The 24,299-nt window shown below is 40.6% G+C and overlaps 1 protein-coding gene across 1 annotated transcript; it reads right to left on the minus strand.

Annotated features, from left to right (window-relative positions):
- Positions 1-4,791: 4,791 nt before the first annotated feature.
- SUPV3L1 (Suv3 like RNA helicase) lies at positions 4,792-23,704 on the minus strand. The gene is made up of 15 exons (XM_068416609.1): positions 23,479-23,704; positions 18,113-18,190; positions 17,737-17,844; positions 15,993-16,107; positions 15,231-15,399; positions 13,667-13,778; positions 13,299-13,376; positions 12,101-12,192; positions 11,015-11,195; positions 10,515-10,608; positions 9,634-9,853; positions 9,183-9,263; positions 7,480-7,656; positions 5,737-5,885; positions 4,792-5,344 (listed from the first exon to the last, which is right to left on the minus strand). Exons 3-15 carry the CDS (start codon positions 17,798-17,800, stop codon positions 4,849-4,851), a joined length of 2,028 nt encoding a protein of 675 aa, XP_068272710.1. The 5' UTR covers positions 17,801-17,844; positions 18,113-18,190; positions 23,479-23,704; the 3' UTR covers positions 4,792-4,848.
- Between the last annotated feature and the right edge of the window lie 595 nt (positions 23,705-24,299).

Here is a 24,299-nt window from a genome sequence, read left to right on the forward strand (position 1 = left end):
ATTGCACAGGCAGATAATTGCAACCCAAAATTTTGCAGAACAAGATTACAATTTAAAATTATTTTGATAAATCAGAAAACCAGCCTCAGGACAGGGGGAGAAGAGGGAGATGGGAAGGCGGGGGGTGCCAAGTAATGGGAGGAAAATTGTCCTCACAGACCCAGAGCAGGGCAGAAGCAGACAGCAGAAAAGGATCTCAGGCTGTATCAATTCATAGCCTAAAGTGGAACCAGCAATCTCATGCTGTTGTAAAAAAAGTACGACTGATCATCATGCAGGGCTGTGTGAACACGGGTATAATCCACAGACACACAAAACAACACTCAACTCTATACTCAGCACCAGCCTCAGGAGGACTCTGCCCAAACCCGGCAGCTACTGCACATCAAGAAGGCACGGACCAGGAGGAGGCAGCTCTGCTGAACATCAGGAGCAGTCACAGGTTACATTTTTTCAGCCTCTGATCACGAGGAAAGACTGAAAGAGCTGAGGGAGGGGAAGGGAACTCCCTCTGCAGACACAAATCACACAGAACCTCTGCTAGGAAAGGTTGAGGGTTCCCTCCTCCCCACCCCCTGCTGCCTTGCATCAGGGATGAGCTCTGGACACTGGGAGATCCCGCCAGCTCTATTTATTTTCCACTATTCTAGAACAAGAGTAAAGCAGACAGAGTGGCTGAACAGTCCATAAATAGGACTTGTTCTAAAATTAGGCCTTTGATCTTCAAGAGAAAGGGAGAAAAGAAAGAAGAAAAAAGCCACGCTACCAGCCAGAAAGCACGGTTCACTTCTCCTGTATTCATCTTTTAATAACTGCTGGCTCGTTAAGTCAGACACTGACTCCCAGAGGGACTGTCTCTTTCCTCATTGTTTACCCATGCCATCCGAGTCACAACCCCTCTGGCCAGCAAAATTGAAAACATCACCTTTCAAGCTCCATCCCACTTTGATCCAGAGCTCATTGTGTCTGTAATACAGTAGATTTATTTTTCATTCTCTCTTTTCTTTCTTTCTCTAACGGATGCCACTGGAAAAGGGTCTCAAAGATCTAAATGTTACTAAACTGGCAGCAAGCTCTGTTAAATACCTGACATGTCAGAATCGCTGCGTAACTTGTTCGCTCATCCCTGGTGCATCCTAGCTTCAGGCAGGCTGTTATGCAAGAAAAGACATTATCTCATTTCCACGCAGACAGCAGCTCAACGCACTAAGGACCCAATAGTCAAATATGTTACAGCCATTTTGTATGTATTCTGGCCAGTACAGGGGGAACAAGCCGGGACCAAGTGAACAGATCAGCTCCAACTGCATGCAGCTTGGAGGCTTGAGGCAATGTTTTTTCCCTTTGTTAGAGCTGCACCCAATGAAAGTTAGTCACAAACCCTCCCTTCCCCCTTTGCAAGGGCCAATGAGACTTCAAAGTTGTAATATCCCTCTCTCTACTTTCTTCTCCTGCAGTTCTCCCTCCAATTGTGGCACGATGGAGAACCCTGAAGAGGCTGGTGCTCACATAGCCCACCCGCCTCCCACAGCCTTGCAAAGGCCTGCAGAGAAGAGAATCTCACAGCTACAACGGGGAAATTCAGATAAATGTCTGAATACATCAGCTAAACATGCACCAGTTATCTCCAGAAAGAGGTACTGTATTAATAGGCATTTTATTGAGGAGAAGCACATCTGTCTTTGGTGAGGTGTCAGAGGCAGCAGCAACACTGGTTGCTGAGTTTGGCCCCCAGGTTAACAAGGAGACAGTGGACAAGGCTACAGGTGAGTCAAGAGAAATCCTTCTTTGTTATAGCTTATGCTTCCAAGACCAACCTTCAGAACACATTTCCCCTCCCAGTTGCAGCAGCTTTGTTCCCAATGATATTCCCACAAGTTCATCACAGCTCAGAACAGAAAGGGGTCCCCGCATTCGTCCTGCCTCTGCCCCTCCTAGGCCAACATCAGGCTACAAAGTAAGGCAGAACACCCGAGAAGACTGACTGGAAAATCCACTCCAAGGACAGACACTATTTAGAAGAGATGGGGACAGCACAGACAGAAAAGAGTACGTTGGCTTAAGAGAAAGAAGGCTGTTACAGTCAGCATTTTACATTTCAAACATAACAAACAAAAAATACATCATGAAATCAATAAACTTCCAAACATCTGTAACTTGAATGCCTGAAATTAACCTGAAACAAAAACTTTTGCAAATGTGATTCTCAGATCAAGTGAACGATGTTGTTTAAAAAATTTCGGCACAGCCTCATGAAGAAGAGCAAGAGGCCACTCAATCCTCCCCCCAGGGGCTTGCTTGCACAGGGCACATTAAAAATGTGCAGCTGGCACAACTTTGCCCCACACCAGTCCGGATTATACCACATGGGACCAATCTGGCAGCCATTCCAATGGGAGTCAATGACAGCCACATCATTAGCTCAGAAGAAAAGAAAACTTTCATAAAAAGTCAGCCTGGAAACGCCTGAATAAACTTCAGAGCTCTTAAAACAGTTACTATGGAGTCACTATGGAAACAAGCAATGGGTTAAGCCAAGTGCTAATCTCAGCAAAATACAAAAAAGAATGCTTATAGTCATTTAGCTTCCTTATTGCAAGGCTTGCTGCTCAAACACAAGGCTGGCTTGTACCCTGAAGTCCCAGCCACTCTTTCCTTGCTCAAAAATATACACTAGTACGCAGCTTAGCATACAATTAAAGGATAAATTTATCAAAACAGACTAGAAGCAAAGTACAGTAGCAATGTGGGTCTCCTGCAACCCAACCCCACACACATTGGGGGAGAGAAAACAGAGGAGTCGTCCTCGCACAAGCGTGGTTTTAAACAGCAGTTTGCAGATTCAGCAAGGAGTTGGCAGCCCAAGAGGTAAGTGGGCAAGCGCGTGCTGTCAAAACCCGTCTGCAGGCTCGAGCAACTACAGCTTCCCTCAGAGTCTGTCAAGTGCAAAAGACACAAGGAGGCAATTGATACCACTCAATCACGCAATCCACATCACACAAGCTATTTCAACAGTATCAAAGGGAATACATTTGTAAGGGTTAATTGCAAGCTCACATTCTGTGCAAGTCATGTTGCTGTTAAGCAGAGGCTGTCAGGACTCTGGGAAAGCAAAGCAGAATTACTCAACCGCAAAGCGGAAAATTCACAACATTCACATGGCCACTGCCACACATACAGAGCTGCTTGGTTGTTCTTGGGGGAGGAAAGAAAGATGGGGCTTTGCAGGGGAAGGACCTAAAACTTTCCCTCCCTGCCAGTCTGTAACTGAAATCCCCAGGAGATCATGTGGACTAGAAACGTTTATGCACTGCTTGCTTTTTAGTAAATAATGGGGGAAGAGGACATGAAATACACTGAAAACAGCTGTTAAAAACATTACCCAAACTGCTGCAAACTCGTTTCCACACAGTAGCTTAAAGGATTGATACTAGGAGGAAGCAAAGGGGATTCAGAGCAAACTTTCAACCTGCAGAAATATGTCGTTCATCATTTTAGAAAGCCAGGTATTAGACACAGTGAAATTCAACCCAGCTTTTACAAGTATCCCAACGTTAACACAAGCAGGGTCTGCAGACTTGTATGTAGCCAACCCCAGAAATATTGTTGCTGCACATTATTCTCCTCAGCCAGCCCCTGCGACGTGTCCTAGCGCTGAAAGTCATTTCTGTGAATACACAGTAGTTTCAGCACTTTCCACTCTCCAGTATCCCCACTGGGAGCTCAAAAGCATATCTTAAAGCTGCTCACACTGAAAACAAATAACAGAGCATCTGCATGTGTATGACAGAGGCATAGCCTGGTCCTTTTCCCAAGAACTTAGTTCCAACAAATTAAACCTTCCTCCAGGTGGTAAGCACCTAACTTTTCCAGTTTATGATAGCCATGATAAAATACGTATGTGGAAATACTACTGGTACAACTATCAACCCACAAGCTGTTACTTAAACTATAAGCTGTTATGTGAGCTTAAGTAAAATATTTTATGTCTCCTCTCAAAATTCAGATAGCACAAAAACTGGCTTGTGAAGCAACAACGCATTTATGAAGTGCAACAGAACAAAATAATTTGTATGAAACTGAACTAGAAAAGTCAAGGAGAAACAGACATCTGAATTTCTCAAAAGTAAATAAATTATACCTGTGCCTCTAACATCTTCTCCTTCCCCCCAAAAATCATAATCCAACTCCCTCTCCCAAACATTGCCTGAATCAGTGTGATGAGCTTTTCCTAGGAGAAAGAATACAATTCAAAGAGCAAGGACAGATTTTGCTTTGTTTCAGTAATTACCCCTCAGATGACAGAATTGGAATTTACTCAAAAATTCCTGTGGCCAGAAGTTCATCGTTCCCCAGCGCATTAACACAAATGCTTTTCACCTCCTTCCACATTTTCACAGCACACAAAGGTTAGAGGAGCATGACTCCTATCACCATTCTGACCTCATTTCCTGCCAAGTTGTTCATTACTTGTTCGTTATCTGTTAAACTCTGCCCTTTGGGAAGGGATGGAATGAGTAGCTAATTCATTACTAGTGAAACATCTGACGTTTATTAATGATGTGAAGATATCTTGCAAGAAGACATCAAGTTCAAATTTTCACAGAGCAGTAGGTCATACACGTACGCTGAACACCATGACTGAAAAAGCGTACAGCTGAGTGGTAAGATCAAACTTATGGCCTCTGAGCTTTTAAGAGTCCATTTCTCCGAGTGCTTCAGGTAACTGGTCACAGCAGAAGGAAAACCATTGAGGAGCTGCAGCAGTGTAAACACGAAATGCCAAAGAAGTTATTAAAATAGTATTTTATTTTATGAATAAAAACTAAACAGAATTAGGACATGGTTCTATTTTTTCTTCTTCCCCGTTTCCTTTGAACTATTCTGATCATCTCTTTTTGAACCAAGGCCGTATCTACTATTCCTGTGCTGATCCTGCCACTCACTCTCCAGCTGTCTCAGCATTTCTTGTGTTAGAAGTCCTTCACGCAGCAACCTATTGGCAAGAGACCCACGTCCATGGCTTTTCAGATCCTCCTGCCTTGTAGCAGACCGATAGGCTTTCGAGTTCTTTGCTCTTCTTTCTCCCGGAACCTCCACTGCAACAGAGAGTGCATCTGTGGATCTTGCACCACGACGGTCTGAAACTATCCTGGTATCCCTCTTAGTCCTTGAAAGAGGAAAGTCTTCTGACACAACTTCTGCTGTGGCAAGAGCAGCTGCAGATTGTGAAGCTCGGATCAGCTTCGTGATGTTGCAGACACCGACTTGTATAATGTTGTCTAGTTTTTTCTGAATATCCCTTACAAGGACAGCATCAGGGAACATATCCATGAAGCGGTAACTGCAGAGAGGCAAAACAACACACAATTAAACCTTTTCACTAAAGGACTGCTGACTGGGACGAAAATGAGACACATACTATGTAAAGTAAAAAAAAAATTATTACATGTTGCATGGGAAGGCCACTGTATTTTAAGTGGCATTTCAGCTGCTCCAGTCCAGGATGATCTTGTTTCTAACTTTCTCTCTCTGTCAGTCACAAACTGTTCTCTGCAGAACCCATGACTTGCTCCCACAACATAGCTACATTCGCATTTGTCAAGATCCTCTAAAGGGCCAAAGGAGCCCATACTGCACCACATACACATGGGCTTGAAGACACTGCTTTTCTAGGACTGCAAGTCATAAATATTAGGAAAAAATACAAATCATTTTCAAGCACAAAGACAATACCTTAACCACAGATAGAGGTCAAAAACATCATGAACAGCTTCAAGGTGTACAAGTTCTTTGATGTTCTTTGGAGCAGCTAACGGCCATTTAGTGTGCCGACAGAGCCAGTCAAACGTCAGAGGCTCATTTCTACTGAACTGTCTTGCAAACTGAAAAACAAGCAGATTCAGTGAAGTCCTCAGTTAGTCACGAAAGAAGAAATCCCAAATGAGTTAAATTCCCTTAAGTCTGTATACACACAATACTCCAGAAAATACCTGCTTTGTTTTACACAGCCCAAATGCCACACATTCTTTTACTTAATTACTCAATACAGGAGTCACCTCTCCTTTCCAGGGCCTCATTAACACAATTTGTCCATGGGCCATGCACAGAGTTAAGCAACAAAAGTATAGAGCTATCCAGAAAAGCATAACACTTGGAGGCATATGATTTCATCTAGCAAAGCAGATGGACTTTGTGTCTTTTTCTTCTGCTCCTATTCTGTTAATCATCTTGTTTCAGAATCTCCAGGGTTCAGAAAATGTTAAATGTGTTCCCTGACTTAGGAAACACATTATTCACAACCCAAACAGATTAATCTGCGCTAGAAATCAGCCCTTCTGAAACCCAGACGTCTCAGCTTTTACTAATACATAAACAAGCCAAATAAGATTCAAATTTAACATTTTCAGGAGCACTGATGACTTTGAACTGCTTCCTAACTGGCTGATACCAGAAGTTTTTTGGGTTTTTTTGCCAAGGGATTGGGCTTAAATTTACACAGGCACTCACAACAGCCTCCCTCCCTCCGACATCACATCACGACCATCTTCACCTTCATTACTTGGGATCTGAATGCTCAGAATTTTCCTCATGAGGTGGTATTTCTTTTTAACTCTTCAAATCAATCACTCAAAGAACATTATTAGCCATTTTTGAAAAGCACAGGTCTAACATCTGTGACATGAGGGCATCAAATCATGAGGGCATCACATCAGTTTCATTTTTACACTATTTTATTAAAAATGTTCAATGCAGTCTCTAAAAGGGGACAAAGGCAATACTGTCTAACAAACTAACAACCCCAAACAAAATTATTAATCCTGAAAAACTGAAATCAGCTGACTACAAATTCCTCAAAATAATCACTCCGGGGGCACAGTGGAAAACAGTTCATCCAGGCCTGAAAAGTGAAATGACGTAATTCTGAGAGCAACTTACAGCACTGTATTTTCTGGGGTTTTAATTCTCTGTAACTGTTTTATAACATCAGCAATCACACTTAATCCCACATTCTTTTCTTCCGTTGACAAGCTAACACCGTGAAGCAGCGGTATCTTGTTTTTTAAGGACTACTTTTAGACATGCTGTAGTGCAAAGCTCAACAGTGCACAAGTGACCACCTAACACAGTTCTGATCTCTCCCAGTTCAAAGATCACCTGCAAGGCAAGCACTAGGATTCTCTGAGGCAAACAGCAGAAAAGCTATCCAAATTTTCATTTACATCACAAAATGAGAATCAGTTCTCAGAAGTTAAAAGCTTTGGCCAATAAAAATGGTGAATGAAATTTGAAGGAAAAAAAAAATAGATCTCTCTCCAGCGGGTTTATATTACTACCTGTGAGCACTTTAAGAATGCTCTCAAACGATCTAATGACAAAACCTACAACAAATATACCAGCTAGATACAGTCTCAATGCACCAAGACCCGCTTGCTCCAATATAAATACCACATTTTTTGGAGGAAAAAAATAACTGACCTTCAACAACGTGGTACACACAAAAGGCTCTTTTCTGTTCAAGGGTGCAGTGCAGAAGACATATCGTGATCGTAAATTTAGTGGAATGTGCTGAATCATATCTGCTAGAAATTTAAAGTCATCAATATTGCAGACAAAGTAAAGCCCATCGACTTGTGAGAGACTCACAAAAATATCCTGTGAAAATATAACCAAATGAAGAGGATGTTATTACAGGAGAGGGTTGTTAAACTTTGTATTACCAAACCAAAAAATGATTTAGTGTTTCAAAGGCTAGTTATGCCAAAAGAACAGTTAAAAAATACACTATTTGACTACAGTAATAAAAAAGGGGGCAGGGGAGTTCCCTCTATTAACAGTATTTTCATTAAATTCTCTAACACAGAATCAGAGAAGAAGACATAACACACTATGCTTTATTTAAGCATTTTCAATTAGTCTCCTAAGTAACAAACAGAGTGTTCTGGAAGTGCACATTTTAGTTACAAAGAACATCACCACAGGAACCAGTTACTACTATGTTTAGAACTCATTCCAGGTTTGCCACTTAGCATGACCCAAAAAGCTAACTTCACAGCATAAAATTCAATAATTGAGGTATTTTTAGCCCAATGTCAGGAACAGATCTATTTTAGGAAGAAAGAAACCACAAGATAAATACGGTATTGCAATTGAAGAATTCAAAGAACACCTGAAATACATCTGTGCCTCAGAGAAACAGGAGATGCCACTGCACATTGCAGGGGGAATTTCTATGGGCCCCCAAAATTATTTCTCTAGTGTAAATCTTTGAAAGATTTTTTTAAAAGATCTTTAACGAAACACTTAGTTTCTTAAATACGTGACTGAATACTTAAGAGATCGATAATAACATGGGTTTTTTATCTTAATACTTCTACGCTAGCCCAGAAATTCTCAATAGTAAAATTTTAAAGACGTGCTGTTACCCTACCAGCCTAAGTCTTCCAGGAGGTCTCCAACTATAATCTTTTACCACGAAGTTAGAAATCATACACTGTGCTACAAAACAGCACATCAGCAGAGAACAATAACATGCATTTAAATCCGTGAAAGCTGCTAAGAATTTCTCAGTGTACTAAAAAACGTGATACTATGTTTTAAATACAGCACTGGAAGCTTAACTTCTCCTTTAAAAGGTTTAGGCACTTCCAAAAATCCTACTGTCCAGCTAATGATGAGATCAAGTAGATCCCACAATACCTGTTCTCTCCAAGTTAAGCAGACCCTGTTTTTCCATAAAGTCCACAGAACCAGGAAAAAAAATCAGGTAGCTCTCAGATGTACAGAGATCTGACATGACCAGACCAGTTTCCCAGGAATTTTCACATAAATTTATCAAAATTGCAATCTCTAATATTTTCAGCCTCAAACCAAAAAGTCCACATTTAAAATACAGGAAAGGTAAAACGAGAAGGTTGTTGCACACTCTTCAACACAGGTAAACATATTTACACACTTCAACAGCTTTCAAGTTTATTATAACACAGAAAAGTTAAGTATTCTAAATGTATTTGCAGTCGATGCTGTGGTAGAGAGAAGAATCCAAGTGATAAAAGATCTTGGATAAAAGACAAGACAAGGCTGTCTGCTAGGCTCCCAAAGCGGATCTTCGTACAAAAGCAGTGACTATAAAAGCAATGCTTAATTTTTAAAGCAGGAGCTAATATTTTGATCATTCTTACAATTAGATTGGATAGAGTGGCATCAGGGAGATGATACGCAAACATTTCTATCTGCTCAGCAGTAGGATGTAGGCCAGCTGCCTAAAGGGAAAATAAAGAAAAAGATTTCCATTAATTCTCAATATTGTCCATAAGTTAGTGCATCAGAAACATAATCTAGAACGACAAAACACAAGAAACCAAAGCACCCTGCAGAGTCCAGTTTATTTAGCACACTTATGTGGAACTTCAGAACTTCCGTGTTTGAGCTTTTAATTCTTAAAAGAGCAGCTTCAATATAAATGAAATATTGTAAGCCTCCAAATGGGACATATAGTCAGTCACTCCAGCATGACACAATCCATTTTTATTACTAAGTTGTAAACAGACACAAGGAAAAATAACTGGGGATCAGAACTCAGTAAAAGAGCTCCAGAGCACATCTGTACAAACTGGGTACTGAGCCTCTCACCTTCACAGGGCGCACAGTCTCACTCAAAATTTCCTTCAGCTGCACGAGGTCATCACGATGCATTGTAGTGACTTCTCCTTGTTTGAAGGATGAGCCATAACGCCCAGCTCTGCCTGCGATCTGCAGAGCCTGAGAGGTTGTAATGGAGTCTATTTCCTTTTCTCCTTTCTCATTGACAGTTGGCTTTACTATAGAGTTAAAAATTATTCTTTTTATACACCTGGAATATTTGAACAAAAACAAAGAGGAATTCTTTTTTGCAAATTATTTCCAATATACAACCTACTAGAGAACAATGACAGCTTTTTTTTTTTAATGCTTTTTTCCCCTCTATAAATTAAGAGACCACAGATACTACTTAAGGACACACCATATTCAAAAGGGCAGGATAAGACTACTGGTTAGTTGCAGGAGAATCATCATCCCTACACACATCAATCGTGTTCTAATATTGTCACAATCCATTCACCATCACCTGCCTCAGTAGTTTATAGCAATGTGACTGCCTCGCCTTCAGCAATAAAACACATCTGAAACTGGACTGAACTTGCTCTGTATTTCAGAAATGCAAGAGACATACTCCGACAATCTAGCACAGCTGACTCCAGTGAATCAAAAGTACCTTAACAGTGCCTACTATCACATAGAATTAGGCCAAGTGAGCCATTTAATTCTTAGAATCAGTTTTAAAATTAAAGCTTAGTTCCACCGAATAAAATTGATCACTACTTCAGAATTAAAATGTATGTACTGTGTTATCTAGACATAGCAGATATCTAGCCAAATTAGTCAAAGTGGGGAGAAACGAGTGAGGAAATTTATGCAGGTATCACACCCACAAAAAAAAAAAAATCATACCATAACCTGCTGCAAGTACTTACAAATTGAGACCCATTCCAATTGCATCTGTAGCAACTAAGATTTTGCATGGATCATCAGGATCATTGAATTTCTTTGCCTGTTCAAGTTTTGTTCCTAAAACAGAATGACAAAACACCTCACTCACATAGCAAAATCTTCTTACAAAACAAAGACAATGTATCACTAAGCACAATACCTTTATAATAGGCCGAGAAAAAAAAAAATTGGTATTTGATTGGTATCTGGTTGTTGTTGGGGGAAGGGGACAGGAGGGATTTAAATCATTCCCAGAGCTGTGGATAGACCTCATTTAATTACATCTATCTGAAGATCAATATTAAGTACATAATAAAGGTCTAATCCCAAGATTAAAACACAAGTCAATGAAAGCTGATTACTTTCTCTAACTATACAGAGATGCAAAACTAGGAAAACTTGTACTGCTTCATTTCTAAAGTTTTTCTAAGCAAGCAGCAAGAAGCAGACTGTTCCCTTAAAAACAAAAGGAAGAGAGCTTTACCTGGTGGCAGACTGCCATATATGACAGCACATTCTAATCCTCTGGCTTCAATCTGTCGACTGACAGAATAAATGTCGTTCTTACTGAAACAGACAATGCAGTCCCCAGGCTGGAGGTTATCTAGAGACTCTAAGGCATAATCCAGCACAGTAAGAGGAGTGAGTCTTTTGTAGTTTCGGACCTAGAATCAAAGGATTCATCAAAGATAGCATGTTTTTAAATGAAAAATTCCTGTGGAATATCAGTCAGCAGGGTTATTACCACAATTGTTGTAACACCGAGAGACCTCTTACAGCCCTGAAGGGATAATTACTGGGGAGAAGCTGACTTACACCTTATGCACTTGCATACTTGCAAGAACTTCCCAAGCTGAGAACTATACAGCCTTTTCAAGAAAGAGAAGAACTATGTATTTATACATGTAGATTAGATTCAGGAAAAGATGTATACAGGCTATGTACCAATTCTATCAAGAAATGAGAGCCTGTTTTCACTCAGTCATCCGAATGCTGTAACTGGTCATCTTTCAGAATTACAAGCCCCACCACGCACAGATATATAAAGCTACAGCTAATTCATCATGAAATCATGCAGGTTGGACTTTCTTAGGACCAAATTTTATATTTTTATATACTCTTCATAAAGGAATCTTCCCAAGAAAAAAAAATTACGACAGCAAAGTTGGGTTTCAGAGATCTTTCAATCACTTTCTTCTGGAGGCGTTAGATCTTTTAACTCCTCTCCTCACCACATGGAGGATAACTATCAACAGATTCAGTAACCTCAGCAAACTCGAGGGCACTGTGCCCTCCAGGAAGAACAGAACTGTAAAGAAAGCCCCTGAACAGCTGTAGTATTCCCTGAGGGGAACTCAGCAAAGCATGTATCTTCTTTAAGCAAAACAATACCACTACTTAAAAAAAAAAATCTCCTTTGGTTTCCAGGAATTGAGAAACATTTTAAGAAGACCTCCTGCAAGAATAACTTTGATCAGTGATATCCCCCAAAGACCCTAAATTTTTGCCTGTTTTCCAGCAAGGAGAACCTGATGTTCTGTTCATAACTTCACAGAATTAAAAAGCTTACTTCAACTTCCTCCCCTGTAGTGTACATGAGCTCTGTCACCAAGTCAATAGCAGCAGCTTCTCCACAGACGTGGATTTCTTCTGCACAGAGTCCTGAACAAGATCCAATGAAATAAAATGCAAAACATTACATATTTATAGACAACAGTAGCTTTAGCTGACTTCTAAGTTACCCTAAAACACGACAACAAGGACTGTATTTCACCTCCTTCAACATCCCAAATCAGTACCTAAAGCCTCTGTCACAATACACTATTTCCTTAGAGCTGCTCTTGATCTCATATCAGCAAGTGATGCTTGGAAAGGCATTAGTGTGATTATCAGAGCAGCTAATACCTTGCTGCACCCTCTCAGCCAAAACAAGAGGCACCCTCAACCACTGAATGAATGGAGCAAAGCTTTGAGTATATTTTATTTACTACTAATGTTTTACTAACTCCCAAACCACAGCAGAACTGAAGAGCTTTGTTTTCTGCATGACATTCTAAAATTATGAATGTGTCTACTGCAGTCATAACAGAAAAAGGGGAAAAAATAGGAGGTAGGGGAAGTATGACAAGTCATCCTATTAAACTTAGCATCAAAAGCAGTGAAGGGAAAGGCAGGGGGGAAATCAGATTCCAAACTTCTGTTCAAAATCTGAGAAAAGACAAATTTCAAAAATGCCTCTTGAAAAATTCAAAAATTATCAAAAGAAGCATTCTTCTAAGAATTTAACAGATCAATGCAGCTCTATAAGTGAGCCATTTGAAATTAACACTATAAAATATTTAATGTTCACCATGTTGCCATACATTTAACAGTACCTCTTCATAACGAAAAATTGTGTTAATTGAGCAAAAAAAGCATACCTTTAGAAAATAATCAATGTAAAAGAGCAGCATGGTGTAACAACACAAACACCCCATATTATCCAAGGAAGCAAAACTAAGAGGCATCTGTATAACTCAGAGAATAAAATTTTAAAAAAACATTCATTAAATAAAACATGACAGGTAACTTGCTGCCACACAGACAAATCTTTTGAGGCAGATTATCTCTCTAACTTGCTGTGAGAAGACATACAAAGAAACAATACTCGCTTTTATTTTGCATCCCATATTGTAACCACTTATGAATATACTGACTGCTAAGCTTGAATTTAATGTGCCATTTATAGTCACATTAAACTAGTTCCTTCTCAACACAAACGAGCTTACCTAGAAGGGCTCTTGTCCAAGCCCACCCTCTGGCAGGATCTCTGATCATCTGAATTTCATCGATCACAGCAACTTCATCTTAAAACAAAAAAAAAAGAAAGATATGATGCACCAAGCAAGAGCATCTAGAACAGCAATACAACACAGGAAGGAACTCGAAGGCTTTCTAAAAAAGGTTGCTCAAATCCAGTTAATCCCCTACCACCAAAAAGCTATTCTAAGATGACCCAGGTTTTATTAACTGTTCTAACATAGTTCAGAAATTGTTCAAATAAGAGTGAAAAGGAATAGCTCAGCTACTTCAGAGTCCAAGCAATAATACACATAAAGATACCACTGATATGACTGAAACAATTATGTATACATACAAGGTGTATTAGTGCTGCACATTTCAATGGTACAAGCAATATGAGGAGCTTGTCTGGCATCTTCATTGGCATACACACGCTCTTCTCCTGTCACCAAGTCACATGGCACATTCTAAAGGAATTCAGAAAACTCATGTTAAGTTTCTTTATTATAACAGAATCCCCTTTCCAAAGGGGAAAAAAATCAGTTTCTTAAAGTACATTCTAAGACAGTATAATGGAAGCTATCCAGAAAATAAGTACTCAGCCTTTTGAGACTTGTGCCCTGTATTTAAGTCCTATCAGACTGAAGGGTGTAATGAAGAGGTAGTATCTGTAATTAGATGCCCTCCTCTACTCCTGTAGGTGATTACATCTTCCTCTGAGCATTTCAGAGCTGTCACATCTGCAACAAAAGCACTGTCAGAAGAGCTGTAGTGCAAGGGGCTCACAAAGCAAGGCCCAGCAGTGAAGGAGCCTTGCAAGCTCCAGCCTCCTCCAGTTCATTTGGTGATTGGCCTGTTGGGTGCCTCACCTGCTGCCTTATACTCATGCAGCAAGAGTTCATGAGGACTAGCTGTGATAGACACCAGAAGCCACCACCCTCTGTCACCTCTGTACTCGCTGAATCTCAGGCAGATGGCTGTTCCTTCCATATGCACCTGTAGAGCCATGCAGGAAGCCCTGTTTAAGCCTCAAGGGCTATGTATGACCCATGAACTGCCAAGTGAAAAGTCCTCACACACTAAACACATGGGAAAAAAGTGCAGTAACTCTGCTAACAGGGAACATCACTATATGGTATCCACATTCACTATGCAGTAAAAATGTTACGGATATCTCCTAGGACAAGCCAATCCTTCTTATGTGTTGCTTTGATAAACCAATAATAGGAATTACAAATTCTAAATCAGACTTATCAAAAAAAAGAGAAGTCACAAGATCATTTGGTAAACACTACTGTACATACACACTATGCTGCATTAGCAGGTGATGTGTTACTGTAATGCTTCAGAACTGGTGTGATTCTGTGCAGCTGGAAACAAACCAGCCTTCAAAAAGGCACTGGAAACAATAAAAAAGATATTAATGAAAGTTTCCTCTAGGGATCTGATATAGGGCATTGCTCTTCAACTCAACACATCTGAAGCTGCAAAACTTTTTATTAGATGGTTGAGTGAAATATATTTAAACTTTGAAGTAGGAGGTTGAGGGGAGTTAAGGAAGGGTAATTTCTTGCGTACAAGCTAAAATAAAGGTCGTGGGCAAAAGAAGCCACAGTTTCCACACTGAAAAAGCTAATAGTAGAACCTGGCTAAACCCAGGGAGGGAAAAATTACAGGAAAATGGAGGCAGGTTACAGGGATGATAGCACAGCATGTGCTTTGCTTTGGGAAAAGTGTTCCATTTGGGGAAATCTGCCTAAAGCAGAAATGCACAACTGGTATTCACATAAGCTGACACTACTGCAAAGCAAAGGCACCCGTTCAAGCACACTGCTTCATGGACTGCAGTACTTTACAAACATGCATTCATGAGACTGTTCCAGTACTAAGGATGTAGGTAAGTAATATAACATACTGACAGCATCATTACTCTTTTGGAAGATCTCATGAGCCAGAAGTTTTAGCGGACCGCAGTATATTCCAGATTTTGCTGACAAAAATCTCTGGATAGCATGGTAAGTTTTTCCACTGTTTGTAGGACCGGCATGGAATATTATCTTTCTCTGAATAGCCCTGGCGTCCGGATACCTAAAACATACACAAAAAAAGCAGATCTGTTGAACATTTATCTAGTGTTCTGGATGCTGATTCAGGGGAAATTGCAAATTAGCTTAAACACTTATTTTATTAATGGAGTTTTTAATGTGTGTTGCAAGCAGAAAGATCAAGTTCTTAAAAACAGACAGCATAAAGAGATTACTATGTCTTATACCTTCATCTTCGAAATCATACAATGCTTTCAAAGATTTCGAGTGGAATTCACACATTGTTCAAACAGTGTTCAAAATAATTCTCATTACTGTGGTCTCTCTCCTTGGGTATATAAGCATTTTAATGTTCTGGCGTGCTACCTCCTAAACAGATACAGCCAGAAGACAGCTTTCTGGAAAGCCAGTACTAACTCAGCGACTTTCATAGCTGATATAATCTTATTTTCCTTTTAATTGATTGCAGTATATCTTGTAACAAAGATTAAGAGCTCCTGACACAAATTATTTCAAAAACAGAGAAATGCAACTGAAAATATAGTGCAATTGTATATCATAAAGCTTAAATTCAGAGACTATGAAATTCTATGACACTAAGAAAAGAAAACACTGTGACACTTAAAACACACTGACCAGTTTGGTGGCAACCTCAAATCACTGATCTTGCGCAGATCATCCATACAGTCCAGCATCGGGAAGATCTGCTTTGCATGCCTCAGGAAAAATGGAAAGAGATCATCCACGTGACCTAGAAGACAAACCCTTTTAAGAAAGTTTGCATGCTTGTCTGAAGGTGTGTATCTTCATAATAAACTTTAAAAAAAAATTCTACTACTTCCACCACATGATTACATAATTCTTTCAACTTCTGGCTCTCTACAAAGTTCAGTAATTATCTCAATGGCAGAAAAGTAAACTAACATGAGTACACAGACTCATTAAGCAACATAATGCAAATACAATAGTATTAAAAAAAAATCTCATTCAGTATATTCCGTCTGGTTAGCCTATGTGTCTAGAGAACTTCCAAATAAGATGAGAAGCTATGGAAAAGCTGGATGAGAAATTGCTTTTCTGTCCTAAGAAGATTTTAGCCTTTTCTTCCTAAATTGATGTGCTGCCTTGGAACAAAATAAAATAAAAGCTTCTAAAATGCTTTTATGAATAAACAGAGAAAAACAGAAGAGTCTGCAGCTTCCCTAAGTTACTAAGACTTGGGATGCTGGTTCAAAATTGTGAGCCTCCAATCCCTAGGCGAGAAAAGAACAGAAAAATCAACTCAGAAGAGACATCCAGGTTCACTGTTCTGAACGTTTGCGAAGTAGACGTGTGGCCTTAAAGGTTTCATATTTCAATTTCCAATTGTCCAGCTCTCATAGAATTTCAAAGAACTATCTGGATCTAAAAAATGGTTATTATCAAACATACACACACAAAAAAAAGAAACCGTGGGGTTTTGGGGTGTTTTTTTTGTTTTTTAAATTGAGAATTAGTATTCAATGAATCAAAATTATTGGGAAAAATTTAAAGAACTTAAATATTGTAGTATTTTTAATTATCATCTTTGGACAAGCAAAACTCAACTAAAAAACTTCAAAACTGCCACAATAAACAACTCTTTACACTCTATGTATGCCTGAGTTTTAAGGCATACATAAACAACACATATATAAGTAAATAAAGAGTGGAAGTGAGGAAATCATGTGGAAGATTTTATGCATAACTAATAAAAAAAAAAAGACACTTTAAATTTCCTAAGACAGTAAACATTTAAAATCTACACATTTACCTTTTAAGACAAAACTAACGGCCACTGTAACCTTTAAATTACCATCATTAAAAACACATACTATGCCAAAGTTCTGCAGCTCAAACTGTGGAGAAAGCTGCTTCTGCTGTTACCAGTTAGCATCACTTCTTAGTTAATTGCCGTTGATTACAACACACGATGCAGTAAGCAAGCAAACAACACTCACTTCTATTAGTGCCACACGGAACCAGAGCACAGCCATAGAGTTACACTCCCAACTACTTCAGGCCACCTGGCCAGGAGAACGCTCTCAAAGTGCCCCCTAGTGACTACTGAATTTTTAAGAGTGGAATAAATGCAACAGTACTGTTTTCATTTCAGCAATGAACAGATGCTGTAAAACAACAGGCTGCTGCTTGACAAGACCTCCACCTCTTTTGTTTCCACTTCAGAAGATTTAAGGACATAACACTCCATAGGATGGGGATGTTTCTGAGGAGTAAGGAGTGATTTTTAACCTCTTTTACAGCATAGTAGGGGGGCCCACAGTTACTTAGGTAAGCATATAGGTCAAAAACAAGAAAAAAAAAAAGTATATTTTATTTTACAAGCTTTCCAGATACTTGCCTGCACCGCAGCATATATCATTGAGAATAATATGCAAATCAGCACTCACAGAACTGGATTCCATGATATACTTCCTAAAGCTTATAAAGGCTTGGTGAAACAGGCGAGCTGCAAAACAAAGGAACAAAGTGAATGAGACTGGGATCACAAAACCGTATTTGTAAACACCCAACAAAACACTGAAGTAGTCCATTAAAAACCTATACCTTAAGATGAGATATTACGAGTAAATATAAAGGTTATTTGAACCAAGTGACAGAGACAACCTAAATAAGCAGTGTCATGAGACCCATAAAAGATCAGATCTACCTAATACCATACCCAAATAAAAACAGATTTCACATCTGGAAAAAAAAATCTTAGAACATTTTCTTACCATCTAATCCATTTTCTGCTCCTAGTCTTTGTATTTCTTTTCTTTTGTAGAACTTATTTAAGTTTTTTAGAACTTCACCTGCAGAAAGAGAGTAACATTTTTTTAGTTTGCTCAAAACTAAATCAGTTCTGCTGACCAAATGATCATGGCTCATAGTCTCGTTAGTTTGGAGAGAGGGAGTCTTTGCCATGATGAACAGACTCAAATGATTTCTCCCTAAATTAAACACAATAAACGATTCAGCCTGTTGTGGACAAGGACAAGTGTAAACTGCATCAGAGTAAGAACTGCCTTGAAGATGAGGTCAGTATTTGAGACACTCTCCCTGGTACTTGACAGGAAAGCATAAAGGTGGGAACCTGCAGCCAACATGTTATGGAACAAACTAATTAAGGTTTTGGGGTGGTTTTTGTTTGCTTTTTATCAGCACCTATCAGGAAACAGCAGGTTCTAATGTGAAAAGTAAATCTGCTTAAAACACTTGGTGACAGCTTTTACTAAACATCCTGAGGGACCTTCTTCCCTCCACACTGCTTCCAAGACACACTCTCCAGAAAGACCAGGCAAACCAGATGCAGTATTCGTCCTATTGCTCAGGTTAAATAAAGGAGGAGAGAAGAAAACATAATGGACTTTCTTCATATATATCACAAATTACTCAGATCTGTTTGTATAAAATCTCTTATTATGAAGTTATTAATAAATGCTTTCCCTCCCTGAAAGGCAAGTTCAGAGTTGCAACAAAACTATTTACTAACATACACTCTGAATTTAGTTTATTAAATGTTAGTTAAATCACAACGGCAAAATTGTGTCCCCTCCCCATCTACAGCAGATCAGAAATTCACACCAATCTAGCAAATACCATAAGCACATATCCATCAGCTTATATTATTCCCAAAATTCAAGTCTACAAACCCTGTATCATCAAATGCTAGGACTGACACTTAATGCAGCACACCCCTGGTCTGCCAGTACAAGTCCTGAACACCACACTGCCAACCTCTGCTCCCTGCAATTAATTCCGTAACTCTTTGAAGTCTCTGCCACGACATGGAAAGCTTCCCATGAGATTGACTTTGCCTCTTTCTAAAAAAACTACACTCTAGAACAGAGATAACCCACTTTGTATAATGAAAATCATCAAGTGACAACAATATGGCAAAGTTCAACTGCAAGCAAAGCCAGAAGCACAAGAGCAGTGGCTACATCCCATACCCCGTGCATGGTTACAATAGTCTATTAATGGATTAACTCACAGTCTGAAATGTTCACAAAGGTAACTAAGCAAGATTGTCAGCAGACTTAAATTTACTACACAGGCAGCCATACTCTCAGCAGAAAATGTTTAAGGAAACCAAAGACAGATTGGAAAACACTGCATTAAAAGAAAGCACAGGGCTAAATTCTCATCAGAGCTTCCATAAGAAGTTATAACAGTTCACACATCATCAGCCACGTAGCTAAATTCACAGCCTACTGGCCTTACTACAAGAGGAAAAGGTCAATGCCAGAACGCTTGTTACTATCCAAGGCAACATGACATTGGGACCATCGCAGCCCTCAACATCCAAGGTCATGATCCTTCCTAAGCACAAATACTTGTCTTAACAATAAGGTATATCAAAACAAAACAAAGCTGGCACTGCAGTCCAACTAGACATGCCGACATTAGCTTAATCCAGCTGCACATAGTACTATTTCTCCAGCAACAGCCAGCAGTCAGGGTACATACTCAGGAAACCTGTGTCCTGCCTCTACCATTACCTCTTTTACCATTCACTCCTGTTTTAAGAGTCCCCTTTCTTCACCATTTCCACATTCTAGAAAAGTATTTTAGCTCTTAGTCCTCCATTACTTTGACTTCTCAGCAGTATTTTTTAAGGTTCTGTACAAAAAGACGGCCTGACTCTTGTGGTTAAGTTCAGAAATTATGCACTTAGCCTCCAATGTATCCCATTCATTTAGATGTTTCAGCCCCATTTGCAAGAAGACTTTTCATTTTCCTGCATCTGAGACAACAACAGTCCATTTTGGTAAGCTTGTATGCTACCACTGAGCAGTTAAATGCTTTATTTTAAAATTCCTTCAGAACTATTTGATTTCTATTGTCCAGTCCAAGTGACGTTGTGCATCTTATCCACCTGTTCACGCACCTCCTGTTTTTGATGCACGAATTCCTGACAACCACCTCATCTTTCCTAGCTTACATTTCTCACCAGTAAGCACAGCCCTGTGGTCTGACAACTGAAACCACAGAACTGACATTCAACATGGCAACTGAGCATTAGGGCTCCAAATCAACAACCGTATCAAGGATTCTGTGAAGCCACATGGCACAAAGTGCTTATCTTTCATACAGTAGATTTTTCTGATTATATTCATTTTAAGATTGTTAATGGATCATCTCCATACCAGGAGGTCCACATTCAAACCAAACCTAATCTGTGCTGCCCACTGACTTGGCAAGATTCAGGCCTGGTACTGAAGATCATGAAGCCAGGTACCAATCTTTCAACCTCTGTACTGATAGCAGATCACTTACCTTTACAACATATTCTTTCATTGCTCTTTACACTCCTTTCTTTTGATACTACACGCATGAGCAGGCCTCATGTCCCTTTCACCCCCCATCTAATTTTAATATCAGTTTTTTTCTTTTTCTTACATAACTGCTCCTTAGATATTTCACTATAATGTGTTCATGTATCACCTAGTCACTCAACAATTAGCTTGTTCAATGAGGCAAATGTACAAGGGGGTTAGCAAACACCTACTCAGATCTTAAATCATTCCATCATACAGTAATTTCATATTGTTCTATTGTTACCCATTAACACTGTGCATCTGGGCTTTTCACAAGGACATCGTCATCACACAAATGTATCAGAAGCATTACTAATGTAAAAGCAATGAAAGGCTACAGAAAGATTCTGCCATCATCTCTTTAAGAAAAGCTCGATAGCAAAGCTCCTTCTAACTGTAACCTACTTGATGCACCAAAATTCAAAGTATACATCCCCACTCACAAGGATCCACTTCTCACGCAGTTGTAGAAAACAGATGCAGCTGTGAATGAATTCCACTACAGGCCGTTAAGCAGCAGGTTTGTCACAAAGGTTCTGCAAAACTGCCTTTGCAAAAGTAAGCTTCTAAAAAGCCTTGTTATACTGACAGTGTCTGACTAGCACAAAAACTACCATCGCTCTCACTTCAGTGAGTAGCCAGCTAACAAGGTGACTCACACTAGAATTCTGTGCACTGTAAGTAACAAAGTTTTTTCACAAGCTGTAATCAGAAAGCCTGTAAATATAATTTTTTCTTACTGAATCTAGTTCAGTATTGAGCAGTAGAATCTGACACAGTATCTTCATTCAACATATCAAAAAAACAGATGCGTGATACGGTGTGTGGGCAGAATCTGAGGGGGGGAAGCAGAGGAAGACTTTATTTCATAAAAAAGAATGGATGGTATTTGCTAAGGAAAGTCTCATTCAGTTTCCTCTTTAACATTATTGATGGGTTTCAAAATACAAAACTACTAACAGCAACACAGAGAGAGAGCACTACAGGCCAATGAGGCAGACAAGCACCATGCTCATCACCAGGCTGGTATTCCTTGCAAGCCCCACCTGAAAGAACTTCAGGCTGTTTGAAGCAGTTAATTTTCACCTGTGGGAACATCAATAATTTCAGCCAGTCTGTTCTCTCTCAACAAGCTAGCAGAGAACAAAGAGAATCTATACTTATTTTCCCAAAGCATTTTAGTTGTAACTTTGAAGAAATCCAACACAACCGCTTATCTAATAAAGGAGACAACGAGCGACGTACAAGTAAGATGCCACCATTCGTATTTATTGGCATCTGAGGAATGCACTGCTAATGGAAGCCAACACTCAAAGACAAGTCTGCAAACAACACAGATTTTTTTGCATTACAGCCGTTCACCCGTTTCCCCCTAGCTAGGCTTTTGAGATGTCAGGGCCAGGTATTCCTTTCTCAAGGGCTCTGAACAAGTTAAGATCATTTCCCCATGTTTCCTATACTTGGGGTTAATACAAATAATATGCCTTCAGAACACTTAATCAGGAGAACATATGAAGAAAAAAAGTTTCCATTTACACCCTCAATGCTTTGGAATCACCAAACATCAAAATGAGCAAGAACTTGTTTCTTATTTATCGAGTCTTTAAATATAGTGTTCTGGCACAGCTAGATAAAATAAGACCATTCCCGAGCAGAAGACTGAGCACTGATGAAGAACGAACAGGGTGTGAGGTTTGTAATTAAAGGAAACACTGAAAAAGAAGTTACAACTCACTCAATCATTCTTGAGATATAATTACATATAGACATCAAAGAACAGAAGTGTAGAGCATCTAAGAGTCAACAATAGAATTTCTTTTGTTTCTACTTAAATGTCAAAAAATTACTGTGTCAAGTAAAACGACACGATATATACATAGCAGATATATAAAAGAGACACATAAAAAAATCTGAGAAAGATGCTGTTTCACTTCAAGACTGAAGTTCAAACTCCTGTTCTGCTTCTGACATACTCAGCAGCTCTCATAACACAGAGAGCACGGAAGATAGTTCTTGATACAGCTTTTCCCAGCTGATACACAGAAACCTACACTTATATTTACTGGCTCGTACTTTGAGATACGCAAAACCAAGAATATACAAACAGACCTGCGTTGTTCTAACTGAAAGTTATATTTAAGTTTATAACACCAATGGCCCATAACTAGAAATAGCGAATGTTTTGCCCAATTGTGACCTGGGCACGTTCACAAACAGATAATGATGCTTCTCTACAATGCCAGTATTTGAGGAAACGACGACTTCTGATTGCAGATGTGGTTATGGTTTCAGAATATGTTAGTTTTAGTGCCACAAGATTTCAGTTTAGCTGTGGCCCCCACGCCAAGCACCTTTATCCTGACTGCACCGAACAGGGAGTGGAGGAACTAGGCCAAGGGATTTTCCCTCCACACAGGGTACACCTGGTATAAACTTCACTACCGGTGTATTACCTCCCCCAGCAGCTTTTATCCCACTTTCACCTTCGCGGGCACAAGCAGCTACGCCAGTCGGACAAGCCGCAAGGGAAGACCCCCCTTCTCTCAAGAGATAAAACCCCAGGGAACACCCCGAAGGGAGCGGCGGGCCCCGCGGGGGAGCCCAGAGGACGCTCGCCCTCAGGGCTCATGGGCCCGGCGGGGCCCGCCAATTCCTCTGAGCCCTCACACGGGCCCAGCTGCCGCAGCCTGAGGGACCCAGCCCCCGGTCCCGCCGGGAAGAGGGCGGGCAAGGTCCGCACCGCCGCTTCCCGCCGCCGCCTCACGGCCGCCCGCACTCACCTTTGTCGAGGGGCCGCGTGAGCTCGGCCCCCACGTCTTCCTCGGCCGCGTCGCCGACGGGCTTCAGCGGCACGGGCACGAAGAGGGAGGTGTCGGGGGCCCGGGAGCTGCCGTCGCCGCCGACTGAGGAGGAGGAAGAGGAGGATACGGCAGCGGGACGCAGCCGGGCGGCGGCGGCCCCGCCATGGCGGAGGGCGAGCCCGGCGCGCGCCGGGAGCCGCAGCAGCGGCCACGCGCACCGCCTCATCGGCAGCGAAGGGCGGCAGCGGCGGCGCTGGGCTCGCGCGTCATCGCGCCGCGACCGCCCCCCCCCCGCCCTCCGCCGCGCATGCGCAGCCGCTCCCGCCTCGCGGCGCCCGGGTCACAAGGCGGGAGCGGCCGCAGGGGCCCCGCCCCGCCGGGCGCCTCCCTCCCTGTGCCGCGAGGGGAGCCTGAAGCGAGGGGCAGAGCCAAGCAACAGAAACGACCCAGATGTTAGTGAGAATACAGCTGTTTTAATAATTCAAAGAGCAGCTCAGTATGTTTCCCGTTTATTATACATGGTTGCACAATCTGAGGCTGGTTAAATTACAATCAAGTTTTCAAAATCTCTTGGAATCATTTTCCATGCAAGTGACCATGAAAATATTTGGCTTTTTAGTTTATTCTCTAAATTTCTGAACAGGCACTTACATGAGGGAGTTAGATTTGCTCTCATCCAAAGATACCCACCTTCGAAGTACCCTAGCATAAAGTACACAGTCTTTTGTCTGCTTTAATCAAAGTGCCACAGTAATAAAACAGTTCTTACAGAAATGTAATTCGATTATTTACTTACTCAT

The sequence above is a fragment of the Nyctibius grandis genome, chromosome 20 (assembly GCF_013368605.1).
Source record: "Nyctibius grandis isolate bNycGra1 chromosome 20, bNycGra1.pri, whole genome shotgun sequence".
In the NCBI taxonomy this organism is placed as follows: Eukaryota; Metazoa; Chordata; class Aves; order Nyctibiiformes; family Nyctibiidae; genus Nyctibius; species Nyctibius grandis.